Genomic DNA, 21381 nt, shown 5'->3' on the forward strand with positions numbered 1-21381 from the left:
GACGTGGCCCTGACTTATGATCCCTGGCTCGCCTCTCTTCTGAGTCGTCTCCTCATCCTTATCTGAATCCGCGTCGAGAGCCATCCCTGCTGAGCCGCACACTTTACAGGACATGTCGAGTCTCAAACTTCTCAGCCTCAACCCCACCTCGTACAGCCTCGTCGTTCGTTGGTCTCCCGAATGTCGCATGAATGCATGAGTGGATGTTTGCATAGCCTCGAGTGCTCTTTGACAACTTGCGACGAGCAGCAAGTGGGTGGGTCCAAATCGCATGTTTTTTGTGGGGCTGATCGACTATTGCGCTCATGTAACCCTAACCCGACTGCAGCTCTGATTGAGAATCCCAGTCAAACGAAACGACTTGCAGCAAACTCCAAGCAGGCAGTAGAGAGTGCGAATCCTGCCTTGAAAGGCAGTATGTGCAAGTGGTCAAAAGACTCGGAATAATACACCATATCAACTGCGCAAAGGCATACATGATAACGGGGGTAGTTGCAAAAGTAAAGGCAGTTGATTCTCCATGGGATGGAGCATCGCATGGCATACTATTCTTAACCCTTCATCTAAAAATCTATGCAGTCCCATAGAAACTCAAACAAGTCTCAGGAGCCAGACTTTCTGCAGCAACAAGTAAAGGTGGGCTCGGTGCTGAGAAGTCTTCTAAATGCTCCTGATGCCCATGACTCAAGACCAACACCTGGGCCGTCTCATGTTCTACCGAGTCATGCGCTGGCTTCGCATGTTTTATCTAACAAACTCAGTTTTCTTGATGTTTTAGGCTACATGACATGTCTCGACAACCTGCTCACAGGCCCTGCTATATATTCGAGTCCGTCTGCCCTGCTACCAACGAGTCTTGCTCCTTATTCACCCATACACTCCTTCCTCCCTCAAATATTCTTTTTTTGTTTTGTTTTCAAAACATTTTCCAACTACCACTTTCCTTAAATTCACCTTTGTCAATATGCTTGTCAACACCGCCGCGCTTGCCAGCGTCTTGGCCCTTTTGGAGTGTGCCTCGGCCTCGGCCCTCAAGAAGCGCCAGGTCCTCAAGGATAAGAACGTCGCAGCTCGGCTTGCAGGAGGCGCCAAAATCGGCGACCAGTGCCACCCACCGGGTACTTATGCTCTCGGAGGCGACAAAGCTATCCCCCCTTGTCTTTCCGAGCAGGCTATTGGTCTCAAGTGTGAAATCGTGACCCAGATCAAGAAGAATACCACATCCGAGGCCAACTGGAAGGCGTATGCTAGCTGTATCAAAGACAATGGCAGCTCCTACTTCCAAGATGTCAACGGCTGCTTGGCCTGCAAGGCTGCCCACAACGACCTGTCACAGCAGCAGTTTGACTGGTTCAAGGAGCGGTGGGCCGAGGGCCAAAAGGCTTTTTCCAACGACACCGTGCCCAAGGGAACGCCGTGGGACTATGTCCAGGGCATCATTGGCGGCACCAAGTGCCAGAAGAATGGCACAAACGAAACGGTTCAAGGCTGGGACTGCTGGAACCAGCTCTCCGCAGGCACGGGTATCGTGACCAAGAACCTGACCATTGACGAGTACTACAAGGACCGCCCCGAGACCCAGAATATCGGAAGCTTTGAATTTGGCGGCAAGTCATACCCCGAGTCGTCGTCGGTAGCGCTGGGCTTGCTGCTTCCTACGTTCCAGATCAAGGCAGATGTGGGTTACTTCTCGTCTGTCAAGTTGGAAGACGGCAAGATCACCTCGCAACTCAACGCCACCGCAAAGGTCGACATCCTGATCCAATACCGCGAGATCACGTCTATTTTCAACTTCACCAAGCCCGACGAGTTTACCGTCCTGCCGGTCATCGACGCGCCCGTCCCCGTCAAGGACTCCGTCGCTACTGTTCCCAAGGTGGAAGCCGCCAAGCTCCCTACTGCCGCCTGCGATGCCTCATGCCTCGACAATGCACCTACCATTGACAAGATTCAGGAGGTTGCTGCCCAGAGCCCCAAGGAAGCTGACAAGGCTGTCGTTGAGGCCTCCAAGCCTGCTATGAAGGATTTGGAGGAGAACAAGCCTGTTAGCGTCACCAACAAGGTCAAGATTATCACTGAGATCTCGACGGAAATCGTTGCTCCCGTCAATTTCAAGGGCCAAGCTCCATCTCAACAGAATGGTCCTGGACCTTCAGACCAGAAGGGCACCGAGCCTCCGAGCCAGAATGGTTCAGGACCTTCAGGCCCGAAGGGCTCTGAAACTCCAAGCCAGAAGGGCCCCGAGCCTCCAAAGCAGACTGGTTCTGCGCCCCCCAGCCAGAAGGGCCCTGAGACTTCGGTTGAGGATAAGTGCGGAGACGGCACAAAGGCACCTCCCACTCCTCCTGTCGGCGGGGTCGAAAAGAATGTATCCAAGGAGGCAAACTCTACTTGTGTGCAGAATGACCCTGCAGGGGCCAGTGTCAAGGTGACCGTCTGCAAGATGCCGGGGGAGAAGGATTGCAAGACTTATTACTACTAGGCTATAGCATATCTTAGAAAGTAATGTGATGTATCAACCGGTTTTGACAGCTTGTTTGGCCTCGCTCGTGACCTCTATAGCAGCGCGATTCGGGACCTAGAGGTGATCATTGACCTGCGTGATTGCCGTTGTGTGGTGCTGGACTCAGTCATTGCTCTCTTCAATATGGCTCTCCTTGTAATACGTAGAATCGACGAGGAACAGAGACGAGCGGGCTGTTGTACCATTGACTACTAGATTCTTTCCATCGCAAAAGGAGAATGTGTGCGGACTACGATGGATCAGTATACACGTTACTTGGAACAAGGAGAGGTGCGAATCGGTGACTGTAACTCTGGCGCCTGAGGACTCCATTCATGTCGAGGGTGTTTGTAGAGTATCTACTCGACGAAAGTAGATATGCGTGGGCGTCGCGACATTCATTGCCATATCTGGTGCCGGCCAAACTTACCGACAGGGCCTCGGGAGCGTGATTCTTAGGAACCACACAGCAAAATGCTTGTTCCCGGCAAAGTTCTACAACGACTCGAGTATCTCTGATGAGACAGCCTTGGGATGCTCTTGTCCGGGACACGGATGAAGATGCACGCAGTGGTCGAGGCCGAGCCCTGAAAGAGCTTACGCATTCGCAGCTGAGCTGTGCAGCCTGGTTGGCAACCATGTAACTTGCTCTTGATGCTCCAAGGGTCCGCAGATGGTAAGATTAGGAGATGACAGTTGACCTTTCCGCCAGAGGCACCTTCCCTTGACGAGGATATCACATCCGTGTCATCCTCAGCTGCCGTGGCATATTCTTGACGCGGTAAGAGTTCTAGAAAAGCTCGGTGAAATGAGCGGCCTCTCCCATGCTCGTCTGACGGCAGCAGTTCTCCTTCGTGGGGCCAGTACTTATCTGCGGCCAGCCAGGGAGTGCTTGAAAAGACACAGCGACTGCTGTGTGACGCAAAATCTCCAGTCTGCTGCATAGTTTCAATAAGCTCGGGCGCCGTGATAATCACTCTCGTATTTTCTGTGGTGTATAATTGGGATGGTTCTCTTGCTCGCAAATGCCTAGCTTCAATGCTGTCTCTGGCGTAACTGATCTGTGCTTGTTGGGATATGGAGGATTTTGTCATTAACTTGCCATAATTGAGTTCACGTACCCTTACTTGAGGTTTTAGACAAAAGATTAGGTAGCAGAGTACGTGGACTGAGCCTACGTAGTTGACAATGTCGTACTTTGGCTACTGGCGCGTCCGCTAACCACATCCAATCTCAGCGTGTACTTGCCGACAATTCTCTGCTGGTCATCTCTGAGTATTGTAGCCCCTCATTTCCCTGGACGGTTGCAAGTTGACTTGCGAATGACTGCATGGGTCGGATACCCATTCTCGAGCGCATTTGCCATAGGCTTTAGAACAGAAACAGAGGCTTTGGCTCTGCCAGAGCCGGCCATTGCATTATACTAAAAGGATTTATTGCCCTTTGGAGATGATACACTGTAGAATGATAACCAGTTTCAAAATAAGACAAAAGTAGACGTTGGGGACATGACACTATACCCCCTTGAGTTACTCTAGTTATAACCCTCTCTGTGACATGTGCAATAATAGAACTATGCTATACATATTACGCATTTTCACATGGACAAAATATTCCTCGTATGCTGCATATTGGCTGTAAAGGAATGTTATAGTTAAAAATAGAGGTACGGCCGCTAATATAGCCCGGTATTCAGATACTACAGATCAAGGGGCGATTTTGTGGGTAGATTTAGTCTCGAAAGCGGATTTCGGGACTGAAGACCCTAACTATCGAAGTCTAATGCCAAAAATAATATGCAAGTGGGCTGCTCTGCCTTCTTTTGATCAGGCAAATCTAGCCCAAGTAAACAGACTCGACATAATTGCTGTTAAATAATGGTCTAATATACACGATAAATTCCTCTCCGGGATAATGCAAACGAGCGGATAATGTTCAATTTGGGCTAGTAGTTTTTTAACCACATTCCGCAAGTTTCTTATGTATTATAATACGTGTTTTTATAGTGTTTGCTACAGTATACCACGGTTCTCTAGTTTGAGCACGACCGGGCAGAGGGTGTTCGTATAATTAGGCATTACTTCATGTAGTGCCGGTGTAAATACTAGAATAGGCTAAAGAATTAAGAAAAAATGAATTCAAGTCAAATTGATTTTGCCCTAGTTGCCACGCGCAACGATATAGTTGCAAGCGTAAGGCTTGCCTTGTGCTTGCTTTGCCTTGTGTCCCTAGGCTTGGATAGATTAGTGTATAGTGCCTATTGAAATCTATTAATAATACTCAATACATATTGAAGAAATTAGTTACTTTAGCCTCGATACTATTGTAGAACATGTAAACAATGCTATAAATGCAACCCTAGAACGGACAAGGGATTTTCATGCTCTGCTCTCAGATGCTCTGCTAATATATCTAGTCTCCAGTCCTCTTTTATGCCCAGACCCAGCCCTCCCCAGCAGCATAAAGTCCCTTATTAATACTCAAGACATATTATTTAAGGAGGAGTAAGACTGACCAGAAAGATACACATCCTCGCCAAAAAAACTTCTGCATGACATGCGGGCTGGCGTCAGTTCCAAGTGGCCCTGAGGAGACGTCTTTTTGCCCACAGCCAGGGCAATCATAGGCTCCAGGTATGCTAGCCTCCTATACTCTGGTGAATGGCCAATGTTTTCCTTAAGGATGTGCTGGTGTATATCATTAGCGATTCAGTAGCCGCCATTCATTGCGCCGCCGCAGCGCTTTATGCCAGACCATCTTGTTGCGTCGCCAGCGCAGTAGTGACGGTCTGCATCTGGACTCTCTGGCTCGATTATCAAGCTGCGGCATATTAGTCATTATTTTTTTAATATATATTTTCAGCCAAATAGCAAAGCTCACTTGGGTTGAATCTTGACGTGGCCCTCGGAATTCACGGCCCAAGCGGGAAGGTAGGATGTTGATGGGATGCTCTTGGAATAGCCATGATAACCAAGCTCGCGTACGTCGTAGTGCCTTATAAAGCGCACCGGATAACTTCAGAACCATCAGACGTCTCGAGCTTTTCGTATCCATCCAGTCGGTGGTCTATGGATACTCCCACCCCTGGCGAGTTGGATGCGGTCTCTAACCTTGGTCAAGTACGCTTTACGGTGAAACGACCGAGCCCCCAATAGTGAACACCAAGAGTTGCAACTTGCCACGTTGCGCAACTCGTTGAGCGCCGGTTCGCTCCAGGTCGGCACTTATACCGGCTTCTCCAGCTCCTGCATGTAGTCAGTCGTTGTAACTCATGCCAGACAACCCGAGAGGAAAGCTTGTGAAGCTCCACTGCGTCTTGCATGTGGCACAATTGGCTTACTCTCTTGGCTCCGAGGCCGCAGAGGTGGCCGACGTTGAATCAACTCTTGTGCCAGGCCAAGGAAAGGTCCGTGATGCGTCTGCTATTGACAGCAGGCGTGATATATAACGGTTCCCCTACAGACGCACAATTCAATACCATTGTGTGCCACCGCCAAATACAGAGTATAACATAGCAAGACATAGACTTTCTCAACTTAATTCCTGTCCTATCCACAAGCTTGTCTAAGAAGTAGAGTCGAACAAGCCACATACATACTTTATACATTGGCGTCAGACACGGCTCGTCTTAGATCTGCGGCAATCTGCAACGCCAACGTTTGAGAGAATTTCCAAGTCTCCAAGTCCCTCCAACTTGTTGGCGACTTCGTCACCCATGAGCTTCCGCACATGGTCAAGGTTCTTGCCATAACCAGTAGATAAAACAACGACACCTGTCTCAATGTTTGTCCCGTCTGCCAGGGTGACAGACGTCTCACCAAACTCGCGCACGCCGCCCTCGCAGTGGTGGACCTTGATGCGGCCGTCGATGATCATCCGACTGGCTCCTTGATCAATGTAAAAGCGACCGCCCTTGATCAGCTGGTGGTCCGCAAGCCCGTGGCCGTCCTGTCCAGTGCGAAGCGCCAGTCCGGCCTTCCGCAGTCCATCTAGCATGTCCTTGTCCGCTTCGGCCATGGCAGCCGTCGAGCCAATGCTCATGGTGCGTATCATGGCTGTCGGGAACGAGTTCCCCAGCACGCCAGCCTCGTCCATGGTCAGCCCGTCCATGTTCCAGCATCCCAGCTGGATGGTTTTCCAAGAGTGGCTCGAAACCGAAAAGATGGGTGCCGCTGGACCATGGAAACCTGCTTTGCACCGCAGTTGACGAAATCCTGCGCGACGTCGTGGCCGCTGGTGCTGCACCCTAAAATGACGACGGTCTTTTGCCGCGATGTCGGGCACGAGCTTCCCCGACTTTCTTTGGCTCGAGTGAGACACCACCCCCTTGAAGGTGTCTTGGCCTGTGAAACGAGGGGTGTTTGGCTTATCGCTTATAACGCTAGTAGCGAGAACCACGTGTTTGGAGGAAATCGTCCGCCTCCCAGGCGGCCCGTCGAGCTCAACCGAGTATTTTGACCCGTCACGCTTGATAGACGTGACGTTTGTGTTGAGCAAGATATTCAGGCCCATGAGCTATGAGTAGTGCTCCAAAAAGTCAGCTACTCGGTCCCGGCCCAGCCACTCTGGCCAGTTCACCGGGTATCGCAGAAAAGGGTAGTGGTCTGTCCACTAGGGGGTGTGAAGCTTGACCGAGTCGTAGCGAGCCCTCCATGCGTCGCCGACTGGTCGGTGCCTCTCTACGACAAGACACGGTATGCGCATTTGCCGGAGACGAGTTCCGAGTATGACACCCGCCTGACCTGTATATTCGTTGTTGGCACATGTATGAGGTCCAAGTACGACGGGGGACAGAAAGCTACATACCTGCGCTAACGATGAGAACTGGAGCGTCTTCCGCAGCGGTGCTATTTGGTCCGTTGACGGTTGTAGGCTGAGTACCATGTGCTTTAAGATCCCTCTGTTTCAGTCCTTCTAGCTGCTCAAAAACGATCCATGCTTTCCAGTGGTTGTCCGCGTCGTTGGCAAGGCGCACCAACCCTCGCCCCGGGCCATGTTGCGTGCCAAAGACAAACCCTGACTGAACAAATGCCATTTCTTCCCATTCGACCACAGCTGGTTTTAAATCGCCAGTACATGGCTCTAGGTTCTCCAAACTGACCTGCGAGCTTCTCAAGTAGCCCCCAATCATGTCTTTGCCCTGCTTGGTAGCAAAGTCCCATGCGAGGCCTATATGTCCCTCCACCAGCAATCTTCGATAAGAACGTGGGACATGTTATCAAACATACGCTCCTCGAAACACTTTTGCAGCTGGGAGAGCCATTTGACGACTATAGTTTCTGCGTCAATCGTATCTCGCTGTGTGTGTAGCCACAGCTCAGAAAGAGAGGGGAGCACGGTGCCGTCCATTGTGACCTTATGTCCAGAAGTGAAGAACCGTTGACTAGAAACTAGACGTTGTATAGCAAGTAACTCCGTACTGGTCGTGTGAGTGTCGAAGAGTTTGCAAGACTGGGCACCGCTTCGACAGGGGGCACTTTCTGCACATCTTTGGGTTTTGGCTTGGCTTCGGGGCTACGGGGGATTTATGTTCTGTTGCATCCGACCTTGGCTATACCAGTCGCATGATACGTAGTTGACTTTGGGTGGCAAGGGCCCAGAGGAATCATGGGGCAGACAGGGTGATTTGTTCCTCGCAGATTCAAGTGGAAGCACACTATTTCTGCAGTGACGTCGATCTGAGGGAAAGGCAGTTATTGGTCATTTTGTAGGTTTACTCCTCGCCCGAACTACATGGTCTCTCTTGAACTACCCTATTTTCACTGATAACTCATTGTTAGTTTTTCCTCGGACAGTATTCTCTCACGAACCAAGTGTCTCGTTTCACTGTTTAGGAATACACTAGCTCTATTGTATTCTATCCGCTGAATGCTAGCATCCAATTTCCTTATTAAGCTCTAGGCCCTCCAAACGGCTTTAATGACAACAAAGAAGCTCAGAGGATTTATAGCTTCCAGGCGAACAAGGTCGAAGCGGCTATCGGCAGAGTTGAAATCGCCTGCCATGCCTCTGCAGGGCGCTCCTCGGCGTTGAAGAGCGCCATCATTCTCAAATCAGTAGCTGTGCCCATCCGCTGTATCGATGTTGGCATGGGAGACGGGTCCCTGGACTCCTGCTTGCCCACGTAGTCGAGGAAGAAGACGCGTGCACCAGGCCGCATGGCCGGTACGAGCCCACGCAGAATCTTGACGCACTCCTCATCGGGCCAGTCGTGCAGGATGAGCTTGATCAGGTAGATGTCGGCCTGGACGGGCTGGGGCTGTAAGAAGTCGTGCGCCACAAACGTCCCTGTCCCTCATCGTCGCGGGCTGATGCTTGTCGAATCCCGCCTGTGCTTTGGGCAGATCCTCCACGACGATGCTGAGTTCCGGGAACCTTTGAGCCGGGTTGAACGAGTCGTGGCCGCCGGAACCTCCAATCTAGCTGTAGTTAGCAAAAGTGTCAACAACCCACAGCGGGCGAGAAACTTGCATCCACAACAGTGGCTTTTCCCGCGCCCTTCCAGTCAAAAGATTATTCCAGCACCGACTCCAGACGGAAGATTTCTCCGAGATAGCGCATGAATTCGACAAAGTTCCTCTGTCGCCATCCTTTACGCTCGCCCTCGCCGTCACTCTCTATGAACTCCCACGGGGTTTTGTAGTTTCCGATTGTTCCGCCGCTCTGGTACACAGCGAACGCAGTCTTGTCCATATCTCTGGTCAGAGTAGGCTCTCCGCGAGCATACAGCTCCAGGGCGCGATTCGTGGCCAACATGGGCGCCCCGGCGTCGTCGACAACCGTCGAGACAAGGGCACTTAGACCGGCGGATTTTGCCAGAGCAGCAGATCTGCACGAGTGTCGAACCCGGCCTGTGACCTTGTAGTCGCCGTCGGGGGCAAACAGTCGCAGTGTAAGCGCATGTTCAACGACGCGCCTTGCCACTTCATCAGGCGGATTGGCGTGCTTTGCGATATCCTTTGCTAACGCGGAGCCGTCGAGCGGCACGGCGGACCAGAAGTCAAAGTGGTTCATGAGATTGAGTGCCATGATGCCAGGCACACACTGCACTCCCGATTAGCACCCGTTTTATGAGAATTGGAGGATTTTTGGTAGCACTTACAGTGTGCACATAGTTGAAGATGCTCTCGCTGGGCTCTTGGACAAGATACCATACCGCAGGTCTGTAATCTTGTCGAGAAGCTCTTGTCGACGGAGGAACATGTCCCCCGTCAGGTTCTCGTAGCTAGTTGGGCTGTCGGCCGTGAAATTGGGCTCAGCGATGTTGGCCTCTGCTAGAGACTCGGTGAAGCCGCCCGCGAGCTCTGAGATCTTGGCCGCGAGCCCATTAATGCTTTCGTCGCCGCTCATGATGTCTTGAGTTGTGTGAAGTTGTTAGAAAGTCATATTTATTTGTAGTGACGACCTCTATCAAACACTACAACGCTAGACAGATGCTACTTGAGAGCAAGTTGTTGCAGAGGCTCCATCACATGCGCATCCAGATGCTTGGCTTCCATGTCCGGACGGCCAGCACAAGTATAACACTAGTATACCGGGAATGTTTTCTCGATCTTGTACAGAGGGTTTATCCACCATGATGGAAGTCCCGGCGTGAACGTGATCGTCAAGCCGGAAGAACTAGGAGCGGTGGTTGTGACAGTGCGTAAATGCCGGGCTTTGAGCGGCTACCTGAGTTGCGCAACGCCTCTTGGCATTACGTACGTTGATACAGCATTTAAATGTCTTGTATTCCTCGGTGCCCCGCCGCATGTGGGACAGAATGGAATGCGCTGTGCTTTGGACTAAGGACTTGACTAATCCGAGTAGCTGTAGCCGCTAGGAACAGTCTGTGTAGTCGATGTTGTACGCAAGCAGAGACCCTAGATCTTATCTAGTCCATGCGCATGCATCAAGGTGCACTTGCGTAGTATGATCTTATCAATCAGATCGCTGAGCTTGGAGTGGGGCCAGGGATGGCGCCACGAGGTTATGGCCGCTGAGAAGCGGGCCGCGCTAGGGGGGTGTCCATATATGGAGAAAGTGTCCATATATGGAGAAAGTCATAGAGGTTAGCCTTGAGGGTTTTGCTTATTATAACATGTATAACACGACCCCTAAGCTATTATTAAAAAACAATTAATAGGGGTAATTAATACTAATTAAACATAAGTTCTTTAATTTAATTAATAAATTAAATTACTTATTAGCTTAATTGAAAAAAAAAAAAAAAAAAAGAGCTAAATACAAGACATCTAGACTAAGATCTAGTAATAATAACTGTATTTTAGCTGTACCTAGGCCAGGGAACCGTACCTAACCACGTAATATCAACACTATAAACGCATCGCGATAAAAAAGGAAATTAAAGAGCTAGCTAGTAAAAAGTAACACTATGTGACAGGGGCTCTGTGAGGGCTTGGAGCAATAGCACTATTCATCTAATAACAGTCTTTGGTATCAAAGGTCCTTGATTTTCCAAGTCCTTGAGGGACCAAAGGAAAGAAGCCGGCGACGGCCTTCTGCCCTAGCTTCCGTGATAGTAGCCCTCGAGTAACCGTGTGACACTCTGTGCTATTCGCCCGACCGTCTGGAACGTTTCCAAAGCCGCCAGACACTTACAACGAGTTTGCCCTCCCCGTGCAGCAGCGTCGCCAATACTACTTGAAGTACCCTCCACAAGTACACCCAGTTATCAATTAGTTGCTTGTCGCTTATCATTATTTGCTTTACTAGCCCGAGGTCGACAATCCCTTTTCCCGTGCCGTGGCATGAAATGCCATGGATGAACTACATGGTGCGCAAGATATACCTGAAATCACAACGGTCCTTTTATGGGCCAGCACGCAAGGGGGATGAAGGAAGCCATAGACAAAGACTATGCTGACTGCGCGTACATCTCTATCATCCCTCCAAAAGGTTTGAAGATTCTCCTGGCCACTCGCCCTAAAATGATGCAGAATCCCCACCAGGCGAAGATTAAGCCGCCAAAGAATCGGCCAATAGAGAGGATGCGCTTAACAGTGCTCCGGCAAGAGTACAGAGCACTCACCGTGTAGCCAAGTATGAGACCGGATCCAGAAAATGTGGCACAACGATGGCAGCCGCTATCAGTGACATGACAACCCAACCCAGCGATGGTCAGATCAGCCAGGTAATGCCTCTCACAAAATACTCCTTGGCTGAGGAACCGTGCTATTTGCTTCCTCTGAAATTTATTTTGTGCTCTCCATCGTGGCCTTCTTCTTGTCAGCCTTGGCGTTATCGGTATATGTGCCTCGCGCAATAACGTGGCCCGCCTCCAGCACAATGATATTGTCTGCGCCTTGGATTGTCAACAGTCGATGGGCAATGGATATCACGGCTCGCTTTCCCGAAGCCGCTACTTGCTCGCTCGCCGAATCAACGCTCGCGGTGGCCTCGTCCAGGATCAAGCTGTCGGGATCTCGGATCAGGGCCTGCGCCAAGGCGACACGCTATCGCTGTCCGCCACTGATAGAAAGTGCCCCTGGGCCCAACTGATGTGCCGTAGCCCGACGTGAGACGGTCGGTAAAATTGGCCGCATAGTCCGTCTCGGCTGCTTGGCGCATAAGCTGAACAGTGTTAGCGAAGCCGCTGCCCTGGGATGACGCCCAGGTCATGGTATGCTTGCCCTTGCTTGCCGCGAGAGCAAGTTCGGCCCTCGCGACCAACGGCTTCAAATCTGATGTTCTGGGAGTGCAGAGTTGACAGGCCCAAGTGCGATGTTTTTCAGGATGGAAGAGTCGAAAAGCGACGGCTGCTGCTGGACAAAGGTCATTGCGCTTCGCAACGATCTCACGTTGAGCTCCCCCCGATTCTGGCCGCCCATCTCAATGGTTCCCGCCGTCGGATCGTACAAGCGTGCAATGAGAGACGTAATCGTGGACTTGCCGCTCACCGAGAGGCCAGCAATGGCTGACCCTAACCCCACGACGCGAAACACGTCAATGTACGTCGGCTGTACGGCAAAGGGAGTCGGCAGAAGACCAAGATGCTGCCAAAGTCCTAGTGAATCCAAAAGTCAAGTCATATCCTTGATACTGCGGTGTGTAACCGAGACTTGCCGGCCATTTTCTTCACGCAGATTGGTCGGCGTCTTCCGAATCTCTGCATGACATGATGTCCGCCTGTGGTCTGAGGCGCTAGATGTGGTATCTTGGGCGACGGTAAAGAGAGCAGGCAGACGGAAGGACGAGGATGGATGACAATGTTAACGGGAAGGATCTCTGTCCATTCTCGATAGTAAAAGATTCAAAGTTCGGTCGAACTGTAACCGATGCCGTTGGAACGCCGTGGACACTAGGCGGCGGAGACTGCTTGCTCCCATCTCAAGCGTTGGAAGGGAAAAAAAGGAAAAAAAAAAAAAAGGCCTAGCGCGACTTGGAGCGAGACTTACATCACCAGTCTCTCAGATATCCGATTGGGGAGTCTGTGTTCGGGAAATTTACACTCGGAAGTTGGGTTCAGCGCCAACCGCGATAATTGCCGCGCAAATACAGGCAGGGAAGAGGCAGAGATGAGCATGGATTGACACTTGACTTGGCGAGCCTCACTGATGAAGTATTTGCAAGAGGTGTGTGTATATCCGTCTATAAGTTGCGTGCAGGAAACATGGGTACTAGCGGTCAATACCAACTGTCACAACCCCCTCTCCCTTCTTTGCACGGTTGGCTTGTGAGATGCGTGTCCACGAGCGGTGACGGCCAAGCCGTGGATTATGTCGACTCCCGAGTCCAGGAGTTGCGGCATCCGTCGCGGCACCACGAGTCTTACGCATCTTGTGCTGATCACCTGCTCTTTTTGATGGCCGGCTCTCTGTGGAGCTCCCGAGACGGGTATTGGATGCAATGCCGCCCTTATTTGGTCCCGATGGATAATCTTTTTCACTTGGCATTTATTATAGCATTTTCTGCGACAAGCAGGCTGCGAAACTTGCCCGGCAGCCGGCCTGCTTAAAGTATGAAGCAGAAACGCATCCTCTTCCTCACCAAAGCCGAGGTCGGGCAGGCCAACGTCCATCTCTCCGTCCTCCAACAGCTTCAGGCCAACGCCGCACAAGTTGATCTGCACCCGTGTTCGTTCCCCTCGGTGCAGCCATACGTGAATGCCCTCAACGAAACTGTCTCGCCAAACGCGCACTTGATAATCAGCCTCGTTATAAATCCTTCTGGAATCATACCCCGTACGTCTTCACTTCCATTCCAACCCCGTGCTATAAACTAACGTTGAGACATGGACCAGAACAGCTTCATTCATCCCCTATCCCGTGCCGCTGTACTTGATTCCAGCAGCGTTATACCACCAGCGACAATGGAGAAAGAACCCCCCTAGCGATTACATACATAGTATCTCCATAAATATTTGGGAAAAGACAGAATGTACTACTCCAACTAGGGTCGCATATCCTTTGATCCACCTCAGGGTTTAAAGGCCTTCCCAGCAACTCGACCGTTGACTTTCTGTTTCGGTCGTTCCAAAGCACCTTATTTTGTGCGAACCCATTGTTACTCAGCAGCGCCGTTGAAAGAGTCTGATCCGGAATTAAACGCGTGGATACGACGACATCCAACCGTGTATATCAACCTTGGCACGCATTTCCTATACGATGACAGCGGGACCATGATCCTCGCGGCTTCTATCAAGTCTCTTTTGGACGCTGCAGCAAAGTGTGGAGAAAATATTCAAGTGGTCTGGCAAGGGTGATAACTCTAATTGCGATTAAGCGCCCTTATATCGGAAGATTGGCTACGATGATCATGTTCGCGTCGTCGACTGGCTTGTAGCTGAGCCCGTTTCTATTCTTACTTTGTGTTTTGTCATCTGCTCAGTCAACCACGACAGGGCAAAGAGTTACTTTAAAGCTGTCAGGTTTGTTATTGCCGTCTCGCCCATCCAGGCTCACATTTACTAACTTACCACAGGGCGGGAGTGCCGCAAGTTGTGCTCCCGGTATGGTTCGACACGCACGATTTCGCAGGCGCGTGGAGTACTTTGGCATTGGAAGGATGGGGAATTACAACATGGCGCCTAGGCATTCAGAACGCGAGCTGTCGCCGGCCCTGAAGCAAGTTGTGCTGGGGAAATCGGCCCAAGCTATGCGAAGCGAGGCTGCTGCCATGGCGGAAACGTGCAAGGTCAACGGGGATGGGTGCGCAGTCGGGCGCAAGGGATTCTCAACCTCGCGCTTTCTACGACTGACGCCTGATGGAAGGTAGGAGTCGACGGCCTACTAAGTACATTATAACCTAGAGGCGGTCAAGACTACGCTTGGGTCGTGAATGTAGTATTTCTGTGCACCACAGCCGTTTCACGTCCATGGACTCTTGGCAGTACGGACGGACAGCTGACCATGGTAACGATATTGCCTAGTCAGTTGGTACGACGAGGACGATATATTGTCGGGCTAGTTCACACGATGATGGCCCACCAAGGAAAACGAAAATGTTGAGCCATCAAGCCGCTCATTTGGCACCATAGTACGATTAAGCAACTCTTCCGCAGTAGGTGATTGTGTTCCAGCAGACTACGCACGCTCTTTGCGCCCAACAAGACGTGGGGATGGTGTGGTCCTGCCAGACGTTAGGCAGGCGACCGGTGTGGCTACATATGTAATTACATATGTAGAACTTGGGCCGCTAATCACTTTGATGTTGGTCGTGATGCCGGCATACCCATGTCTGTTCCCAACCGCCAAACGCCACAGCCCCACACCACCCGGTCAACATTAAAGTTTCATTTTTATCTGCCCACATCTTATCTGATCCTCCCTGGCGCTAGTGGGACGCAACTCGTCGCATGACGCCCGCCACTGGCTGATTTGGCCGTCCAAGTGAGCGATGGATTCCCTCAACTTGGCATCCCTAACCGGTCGCGGCCCCCAGTATCAAGCCACCGAAAGTGTCCCACTTGTTTCTCGCCCTTTACAACACCCAGGGACAGAGTTTTCTTCCATCTGTTGATTTCTTCTTTTTTTCCCTCTTGGCGTCTCTTAGTCGCGCGTGGCGAGCGGCAGGGGTCATCGTAAAGAGCCGCGGGTTGTCCGATGACCGGCCTACTTTAAAGCTCGCTCGTTCGGCCCTCCTCATAAAGAACATCTGCCCTCGGCTTCTCGCAAAAAAATGAAACAAAGTCCACCGACTCTGCATTTTCCATCTCCTCGATATGGACAACATCAAGTCGACTGACGGCCACCGTCCTTCCGCTGGTGATGCTGAAAAGGGCGGTCATGGAGTCAATACCGCGGCGGTAGACGGCTCGACTACCAGCCACGCCAAAAACGATGGGAATGCCTCTGATTCGGACGAATTCCAAGACGGCGTGCGGGAGGTTCGGGCCGTCACGACGGTCTGGTCCAAGGCGTCGCTTTTCTCCATGTTTGCCTTGTAAGTCGCATCACCCGCGCCACAAAAAAACCAGTTACACACGACACTCATGTTGTAAACTCGTCAAGACTCTACTTGGTTTCGTTTGTCGACTATCTCCAAAACAACATCGACTCCATCCTCAACCCTTACATCACGTCGTCTTTCGGAAAGCACGGTCTATTGAACATCGGCAGCGTCATGTCCACCATTATCGGCTCCGTGGCGCCGCTCTTCATCGCCAAGGTGGTTGACATCTGGGGCCGCGCCGAGGGCTTTCTGTTCATGGTGGTCGTGTGCGTCGTCGGCATGGTCATCAAGGCCGTCGCCCAAAACGTCGAGACGTATGTTGCCGCCCACACCATGTACTGGGTTGGCCATATCGGCATCGGCTACGTCATGAGCGTCATGCTGGCCGACATGAGCAGCCTCAAGAACCGCATGCTCGCCATTGCCATCAATGGAACGCCCCGCCTCGTCGGCAACTATGCCGGTCCCAACATTGCCGGTCTCTTCTACCGCAACCTCAACTTTAGATGGGCCTTTGGCGCATTCAGCATCATCTTGGTGGCGTGCAGTGCGCCCGCCATCGGCCTGATGTGGTCCATGCTGGGCAAAGCCCGCAGGGAGGGCGTCATTGACAAGCGTCGGGCGTCGGGCAGAACCTGGCTTGAGTCCATCAAGTTCCACGTCATTGAGATGGACTTGGTGGGCATGATTCTCATCATGGGGGCTCTGGCCTGCATCCTGCTGCCCTTCAACTTGGTTGCCTATGCCCCGAGGCAGTGGGAGACTCCCTACATTATAGCCATGCTGGTGCTTGGCGTTCTTCTTTTCCCAGCCTTTTACGTCTGGGAGGCCAAGGTTGCCAAGGTCCAGTTTCTTCCCTTTAGGTTTCTAAAGCAGGGCACAATCATCGGCGGCTGTCTGCTGTACGGTGTCATGTTTCTGTCCACCTTTTGCTGGAACGGATACTTCTACTCATACCTCCGCGTAGTCCACCGCCAAAGCCTCGAGAATGCAGGATACATTGTCAATAGCTTTTCTACAACCTCCGTCGTGTTTGGACCTCTAGTCGCCCTCTTTATCAGCTACACGGGCAACTTCAAGTGGACGGCGTATGGCGGCGTCCCCATCATGCTTCTCGGCTCGGCACTCGTCATTCCTTTCCGCCAGCCCAACGCCCCCGTCGGCATGCTCGTCTTCACACAGTTCCTGGTCGGCCTCGGAAGCGAGGTTCTTGTTCTCTGCAGCTCTCTGGCTTGCCAGGCGCCCGTGACCCATCAGCAGATTGCCGCCGTCATTGCATTGTCGGGCATGTTTGGAGGTTTCGGTGCCTCCATTGGCCTTTCCATCGCCGGCGCCATCTGGAACAATTTGCTTCCCGAGAAGCTGCATGATTATCTGCCAGAGGCGGCCAAGAACCAGTCAATGACCATCTTTGGCGACATTGAGCAGCAGATTGCCTTTCCGGACGGGTCGCCGGAGCGGGATGCTATAGTTGCTGCTCTCGGTGACGTGATGAGGCTCATGGTTATTGCTGGCGTGGCTCTGATGCCTCTGTGCGCCATTTGCATTTATGCTTGGAAGAATATCAATGTCAAGAAGCTTGAGGAGCAGCGGGGCAAGCAGACCAAGGGCACAACCTTTTAAGGGGACCCTGTATGCCGTGTAGCGATTAGACCAGACGTAATAAAGAGAATTTAGGAATGCCTACAAGGGGAATGCCCAGAATAGATTGGACTTGTGAGGGTTTTAAGATGGATCTTCTAGTTTAACAGCGTTTTGAATATTATATAAAAACTAGCTTGACTTAGCTTTATATATAAGTTGTGTTTAAGATATTAATTTATTGAAGAGAAAATAAGAATTCTTTAACGCCCCTTTTTATAGAGCTTCTAAGCTAGTATTAGCTAGCAATACAGGCACACATATTACACGAAAAGTCCCCTCCAGGTGATGAGATATTCCAGCGGTTGCACCTCATAATCACCTTAGCTTCTACTTTGCAACTAGACCTACCAAATCTGGCGATATCGCCAACCTAGTCACCTTGCAGCCTATCAAAGCTGTCTTTTTTCCTAAGCCTCATGCGGCAGCTTCAATCCACCAAGCTTGCAAATCGACCCAGCCGATAGCTTCCGATAACCCGACCACCTCTATCAATAGCTGCCACGAGTCTCCCGGCTGCAGCATCAAATCCAACAAAAGCCCTCTGTCGCAGACCTCCTGGCAGCTTCGACAGCACCTATAACGGCTAGATGTCTCAAGTGCTAGTATAAAAGCCAGCAGCGAGGCTTCCAGCCGCTTCAAGACTGGCATCAGGACCAGCAGGTGCAGCTAGCGTTTGATCGGGACTATTGGCGAGACCAAGCCCAACGAGCTTCTTACCGGGCCTGGTAGGAGGACGAACAGCTTCAAGAGTCCCGCGCAATTCAACAGATTGTAAACTGGAAGCTTCCGACACAACAGCCCGGCTACGAGCTTCTAACCCCGCCGCCTGATGAATTCTACTATACGAATAAGAGCTTGGAAAAACAAGGCATTCACTTTTTGCAAGTTATGTTACAAAAGAAGGCGAATTCCCAAATTTGTGTTTCTCCTTTTATGTACATGTTCGATATAGAATATGCGTACTTTACAACTAATCTTGACCGGGCATGCGCATTTGGCTCTGCTCGTACTTGAGGACTCGTAGTTGACTTGATCATTCACAAACGCTGCCTCTATATGACGTGCGGCCTCAGGGTCTCAATTCATTCACCAGTCTTCCTGACCTTGTCCGGTTCTTTGGTTTCTTCGTTCCCAAGCCAACTCACAATATCATGAGCGCTTCTTGCAACATTTGTGTAGAAATATAGTGACAGTTTGTCACACTGCCCCTTGTCACAAACGGCATTACAGTATATTGACGACATATAGCCTGCTGGCCATCATGTCACTGCCCCATGTGAGGTATCTAAATTCCCAAAGTCTACTCACTTCTGAAAACGTTTAATGTCGGCCATTAGTATATTCAGTGAACACCATTGATGAGTCCCCATCGCCTATCCTTGCTTTCGCGTCGAGTCAGGTGCCCCATTGCTATTTGATGGCTTGTCCAGACTCCTCAGCCGAAAACTCGTCCATGAGACTAATAAAATCCGGCATTGGCGGAAAATCCGCAAAGTGCCACTTCATGCGCTCCCAATCTGCATAGCTCTTTAGCAACATGTTTCCCGGGTCAAAGCAAGAGGGGGATTTTTCTTTACATAACGGCCACCATCCGGCAAACTCCCAGTCAATAAGATACAATTTGCCATCTGCGGTTCGGATGATATTCCGCGGGCATATATCTGCATGAACAAAACCGACTCGGTCGGGCTGGCGATGGAACTCTGCAAAGTCGGTCCTCTCATCGAGGACGGATAAGAAATCACTCGAGTCGATGAATGGACCAAGCCCGGATGGTCCATCATCTTCCACACCGAGTGCTCCGTCCCGGACTGGTCCCCCCCCAATTGATGCTGCAGTAACGCCACTAAGCTGAGATGGCGGATGACACGCATGAAGTTGCTTCACACTGTCCCACAACTGGGCAACAGTTTTCCGCTTCTCCTCATTAGTCAGACGAGCCCACAAGTCCTCGAGGGATTCACCCTGAATGTAGTCCATGGCGATGAACAATCCTTGGCGTGACTGATATGTCCGATGGATACGGGGTAAAGGCACCGACGTGCGTGAGGCGGCATACTGCATGGCTTCCAATTCCTGCTGCGAACATGGCCCTTTGATCAATTTCCGGCCCGACACTTGAACAATTTTCCGCTGCTCATCGTACATGATCTTGTTGCCGATGCGCATGCGAATGGGGAGCAGCCATTCTTCGAGCTTGCCCATCAGGGTGCGGAGAAATTTGCCCCAGAAGCTTTGACGAGCACCGTGGTCCTTTGGTGCAGTCATTCCGTCTCTCTGTGAAGCAATTAGAAAACAAGATTTGGCATTCGGCAGGGAATAAAAAGTTGTCGGAGCCGATATCCGAGTCGTCGTGCGCTCGGCACACGTGCAGAAACGTCTTGATCAGAGGTGAGCGACAGCCCGAGGTGATGACAAGGTGGCAAGGTGGCGAGGCAGTTCAAAACATGGTTGGGACAAGATTAATGTTTCCTTGCCAGCACAGACCAATACGACGACGGGGCAAAGTATATTCGCGACTCGCGAGTCGTTTCAAGAAGTGAAGGTGATGAAAGCTTCGGAGGATCGCCGATGACCCCGCGCGGGCAAACAAGCACGCAGCAGGTTTTTACATGGACAGCAACCTCGAGGCCGCGAGGCCGCTCTTTTTCATTCGCGGCATTGATGACGGGAACAGTCAGCTGATCGACGGAATGTCTTACGTTGCCCCCTCTCGTTCTCTAATTAATCAATAGTCAAGAATGTGAGCCAAGGCCTTTTGTCAATATTGGTGGTCAGACGAACTGTACCGTGATATCACGTTTGTGGTAAACCACCAAATAGAACCTTGCACACATTCTCTTAGGGGCCGATCAACCTCGGAGATATTACAACAAGGTACATATTCATGACGTATGTCATGCAGTAGGAGGTCAACTCGAGCGCCTAGGAGTTTGAGGCGTTTCATACTTGGACTGTTTTAACCTTCTTACTTGTCAATGACGTTTTGATTCGAAAGCCTTTCTTCTTTGCCATTTTACAAGTGCGTCTTTCTAGAGCATAGACGCTGTGTTTATGTGAAGAGCACCATTTGTTTGAGCAGTGCTAAGCGAAGCAAGACTGCTGTTCAAAATGCCGCCGAGTTTATGCTTCACCGCGACTTGCTTATGCTGACGTTATACCGGCAAATGCTTCATTTGATCGAGCATATTCCGTCCGTGGAGGGTGATGTCAGGCAGTTCTGAGCCCGACTTTCGTTTCAAAGGATCCCCTTCCATGTAATACAATGCAACTCCCATGCACCATGTTTCATCCGATGAGGGGAAAATTAGTATGACTTTTGGTTCGGGCAGAAGGGAGAGAGCAATTCTGTGGACTGAACTTGCCAAAGTGACAAGTAGGACGCCCATTCTTCTGAAAGTGAAAAACTATATATAACCCTCTTTGGCCTCCAAATTTCACAGTTCAGCATCTTCATTCATAAAGCATCCAGACGAATTCTATCAACAGCACAACCACTTCATATCCATCCAACATGCAGTTTTCTACCCTTATTACTCTGGTTGTCAGTATAGTCGCCGTGGCTACACCCGTGGCTGCTGGGAAATGCTGCTCTTCCTCCTGCGGAGTTTGCCTGAAGGGAACTTCCTGCAATGCAAGTAGCAACCGAGTATCCCATATCCAAGGTTTAGATTATCTGACCAATGCATAGTCTAACGGTGAATGCAGCGGTGTAGGTGCTCCTTACCACCGCTGCTGCAAGAAATAAGGAAAAACCAGTCTAGGGCAACGTGACTGCCGGTTATTCTAGGTTATTTGACTGTATACCTGGGGTCTTATTCTAAAGGTAGATAGTTGAAATA

The 21381-nt window shown here is 50.9% G+C and overlaps 8 protein-coding genes across 8 annotated transcripts; 2 read left to right on the forward strand and 6 right to left on the reverse strand.

The window, feature by feature from the left end:
* Window positions 1-964: 964 nt before the first annotated feature.
* J3458_009550 (uncharacterized protein) lies at window positions 965-2482 on the forward strand (the record flags this gene model as incomplete). Its single annotated transcript, XM_007817516.2, has 1 exon — window positions 965-2482. The coding sequence occupies one exon, from the start codon at window positions 965-967 to the stop codon at window positions 2480-2482; it is 1518 nt and encodes a 505-aa protein (XP_007815707.2).
* A 3633-nt stretch (window positions 2483-6115) lies between these two features.
* On the reverse strand, window positions 6116-7015 carry J3458_009551 (uncharacterized protein; the record flags this gene model as incomplete). Its single annotated transcript, XM_066119853.1, has 1 exon — window positions 6116-7015. One exon carries the CDS (start codon window positions 7013-7015, stop codon window positions 6116-6118), a length of 900 nt encoding a protein of 299 aa, XP_065975650.1.
* A 99-nt stretch (window positions 7016-7114) lies between these two features.
* Window positions 7115-7852, reverse strand: J3458_009552 (uncharacterized protein; the record flags this gene model as incomplete). The annotated part of the gene is made up of 3 exons (XM_007817515.2): window positions 7115-7245; window positions 7310-7672; window positions 7732-7852. 3 exons carry the CDS (start codon window positions 7850-7852, stop codon window positions 7115-7117), a joined length of 615 nt encoding a protein of 204 aa, XP_007815706.2.
* A 595-nt stretch (window positions 7853-8447) lies between these two features.
* On the reverse strand, window positions 8448-9532 carry J3458_009553 (uncharacterized protein; the record flags this gene model as incomplete). The annotated part of the gene is made up of 3 exons (XM_066119854.1): window positions 8448-8756; window positions 8788-8922; window positions 9029-9532. The coding sequence occupies 3 exons, from the start codon at window positions 9530-9532 to the stop codon at window positions 8448-8450; spliced, it is 948 nt and encodes a 315-aa protein (XP_065975651.1).
* Window positions 9533-9601: 69 nt separating this feature from the next.
* J3458_009554 (uncharacterized protein) lies at window positions 9602-9853 on the reverse strand (the record flags this gene model as incomplete). The annotated part of the gene is made up of 1 exon (XM_066119855.1): window positions 9602-9853. The coding sequence occupies one exon, from the start codon at window positions 9851-9853 to the stop codon at window positions 9602-9604; it is 252 nt and encodes an 83-aa protein (XP_065975652.1).
* A 1844-nt stretch (window positions 9854-11697) lies between these two features.
* Window positions 11698-12124, reverse strand: J3458_009555 (uncharacterized protein; the record flags this gene model as incomplete). The annotated part of the gene is made up of 2 exons (XM_066119856.1): window positions 11698-11917; window positions 11976-12124. The coding sequence occupies 2 exons, from the start codon at window positions 12122-12124 to the stop codon at window positions 11698-11700; spliced, it is 369 nt and encodes a 122-aa protein (XP_065975653.1).
* Window positions 12125-15665: 3541 nt separating this feature from the next.
* On the forward strand, window positions 15666-17676 carry J3458_009556 (uncharacterized protein; the record flags this gene model as incomplete). The annotated part of the gene is made up of 2 exons (XM_007817513.2): window positions 15666-15886; window positions 15955-17676. The coding sequence occupies 2 exons, from the start codon at window positions 15666-15668 to the stop codon at window positions 17516-17518; spliced, it is 1785 nt and encodes a 594-aa protein (XP_007815704.2). The 3' UTR covers window positions 17519-17676.
* A 971-nt stretch (window positions 17677-18647) lies between these two features.
* On the reverse strand, window positions 18648-20248 carry J3458_009557 (uncharacterized protein). The gene is made up of 2 exons (XM_066119857.1): window positions 19117-20248; window positions 18648-19056 (listed from the first exon to the last, which is right to left on the reverse strand). The coding sequence occupies exons 1-2, from the start codon at window positions 19805-19807 to the stop codon at window positions 18950-18952; spliced, it is 798 nt and encodes a 265-aa protein (XP_065975654.1). The 5' UTR covers window positions 19808-20248; the 3' UTR covers window positions 18648-18949.
* Window positions 20249-21381: the final 1133 nt, after the last annotated feature.

Source organism: Metarhizium acridum (genome assembly GCF_019434415.1).
Source record: "Metarhizium acridum strain ARSEF 324 chromosome Unknown scaffold_141, whole genome shotgun sequence".
Lineage (NCBI taxonomy): Eukaryota > Fungi > Ascomycota > Sordariomycetes > Hypocreales > Clavicipitaceae > Metarhizium > Metarhizium acridum.

What these genes read in the sequence shown, in the direction of transcription:
- J3458_009557 (XM_066119857.1), bottom strand. Translation starts at nt 19,807, where the DNA reads ATGACTGCACCAAAGGACCACGGTGCTCGTCAAAGCTTCTGGGGCAAA. An exon ending in TGCCGGATGGTGGCCGTTAT is followed by an intron (nt 19,057 to 19,116) that starts GTAAAGAAAAAT and finishes AGAGCTATGCAG; the next exon opens with ATTGGGAGCGCATGAAGTGG.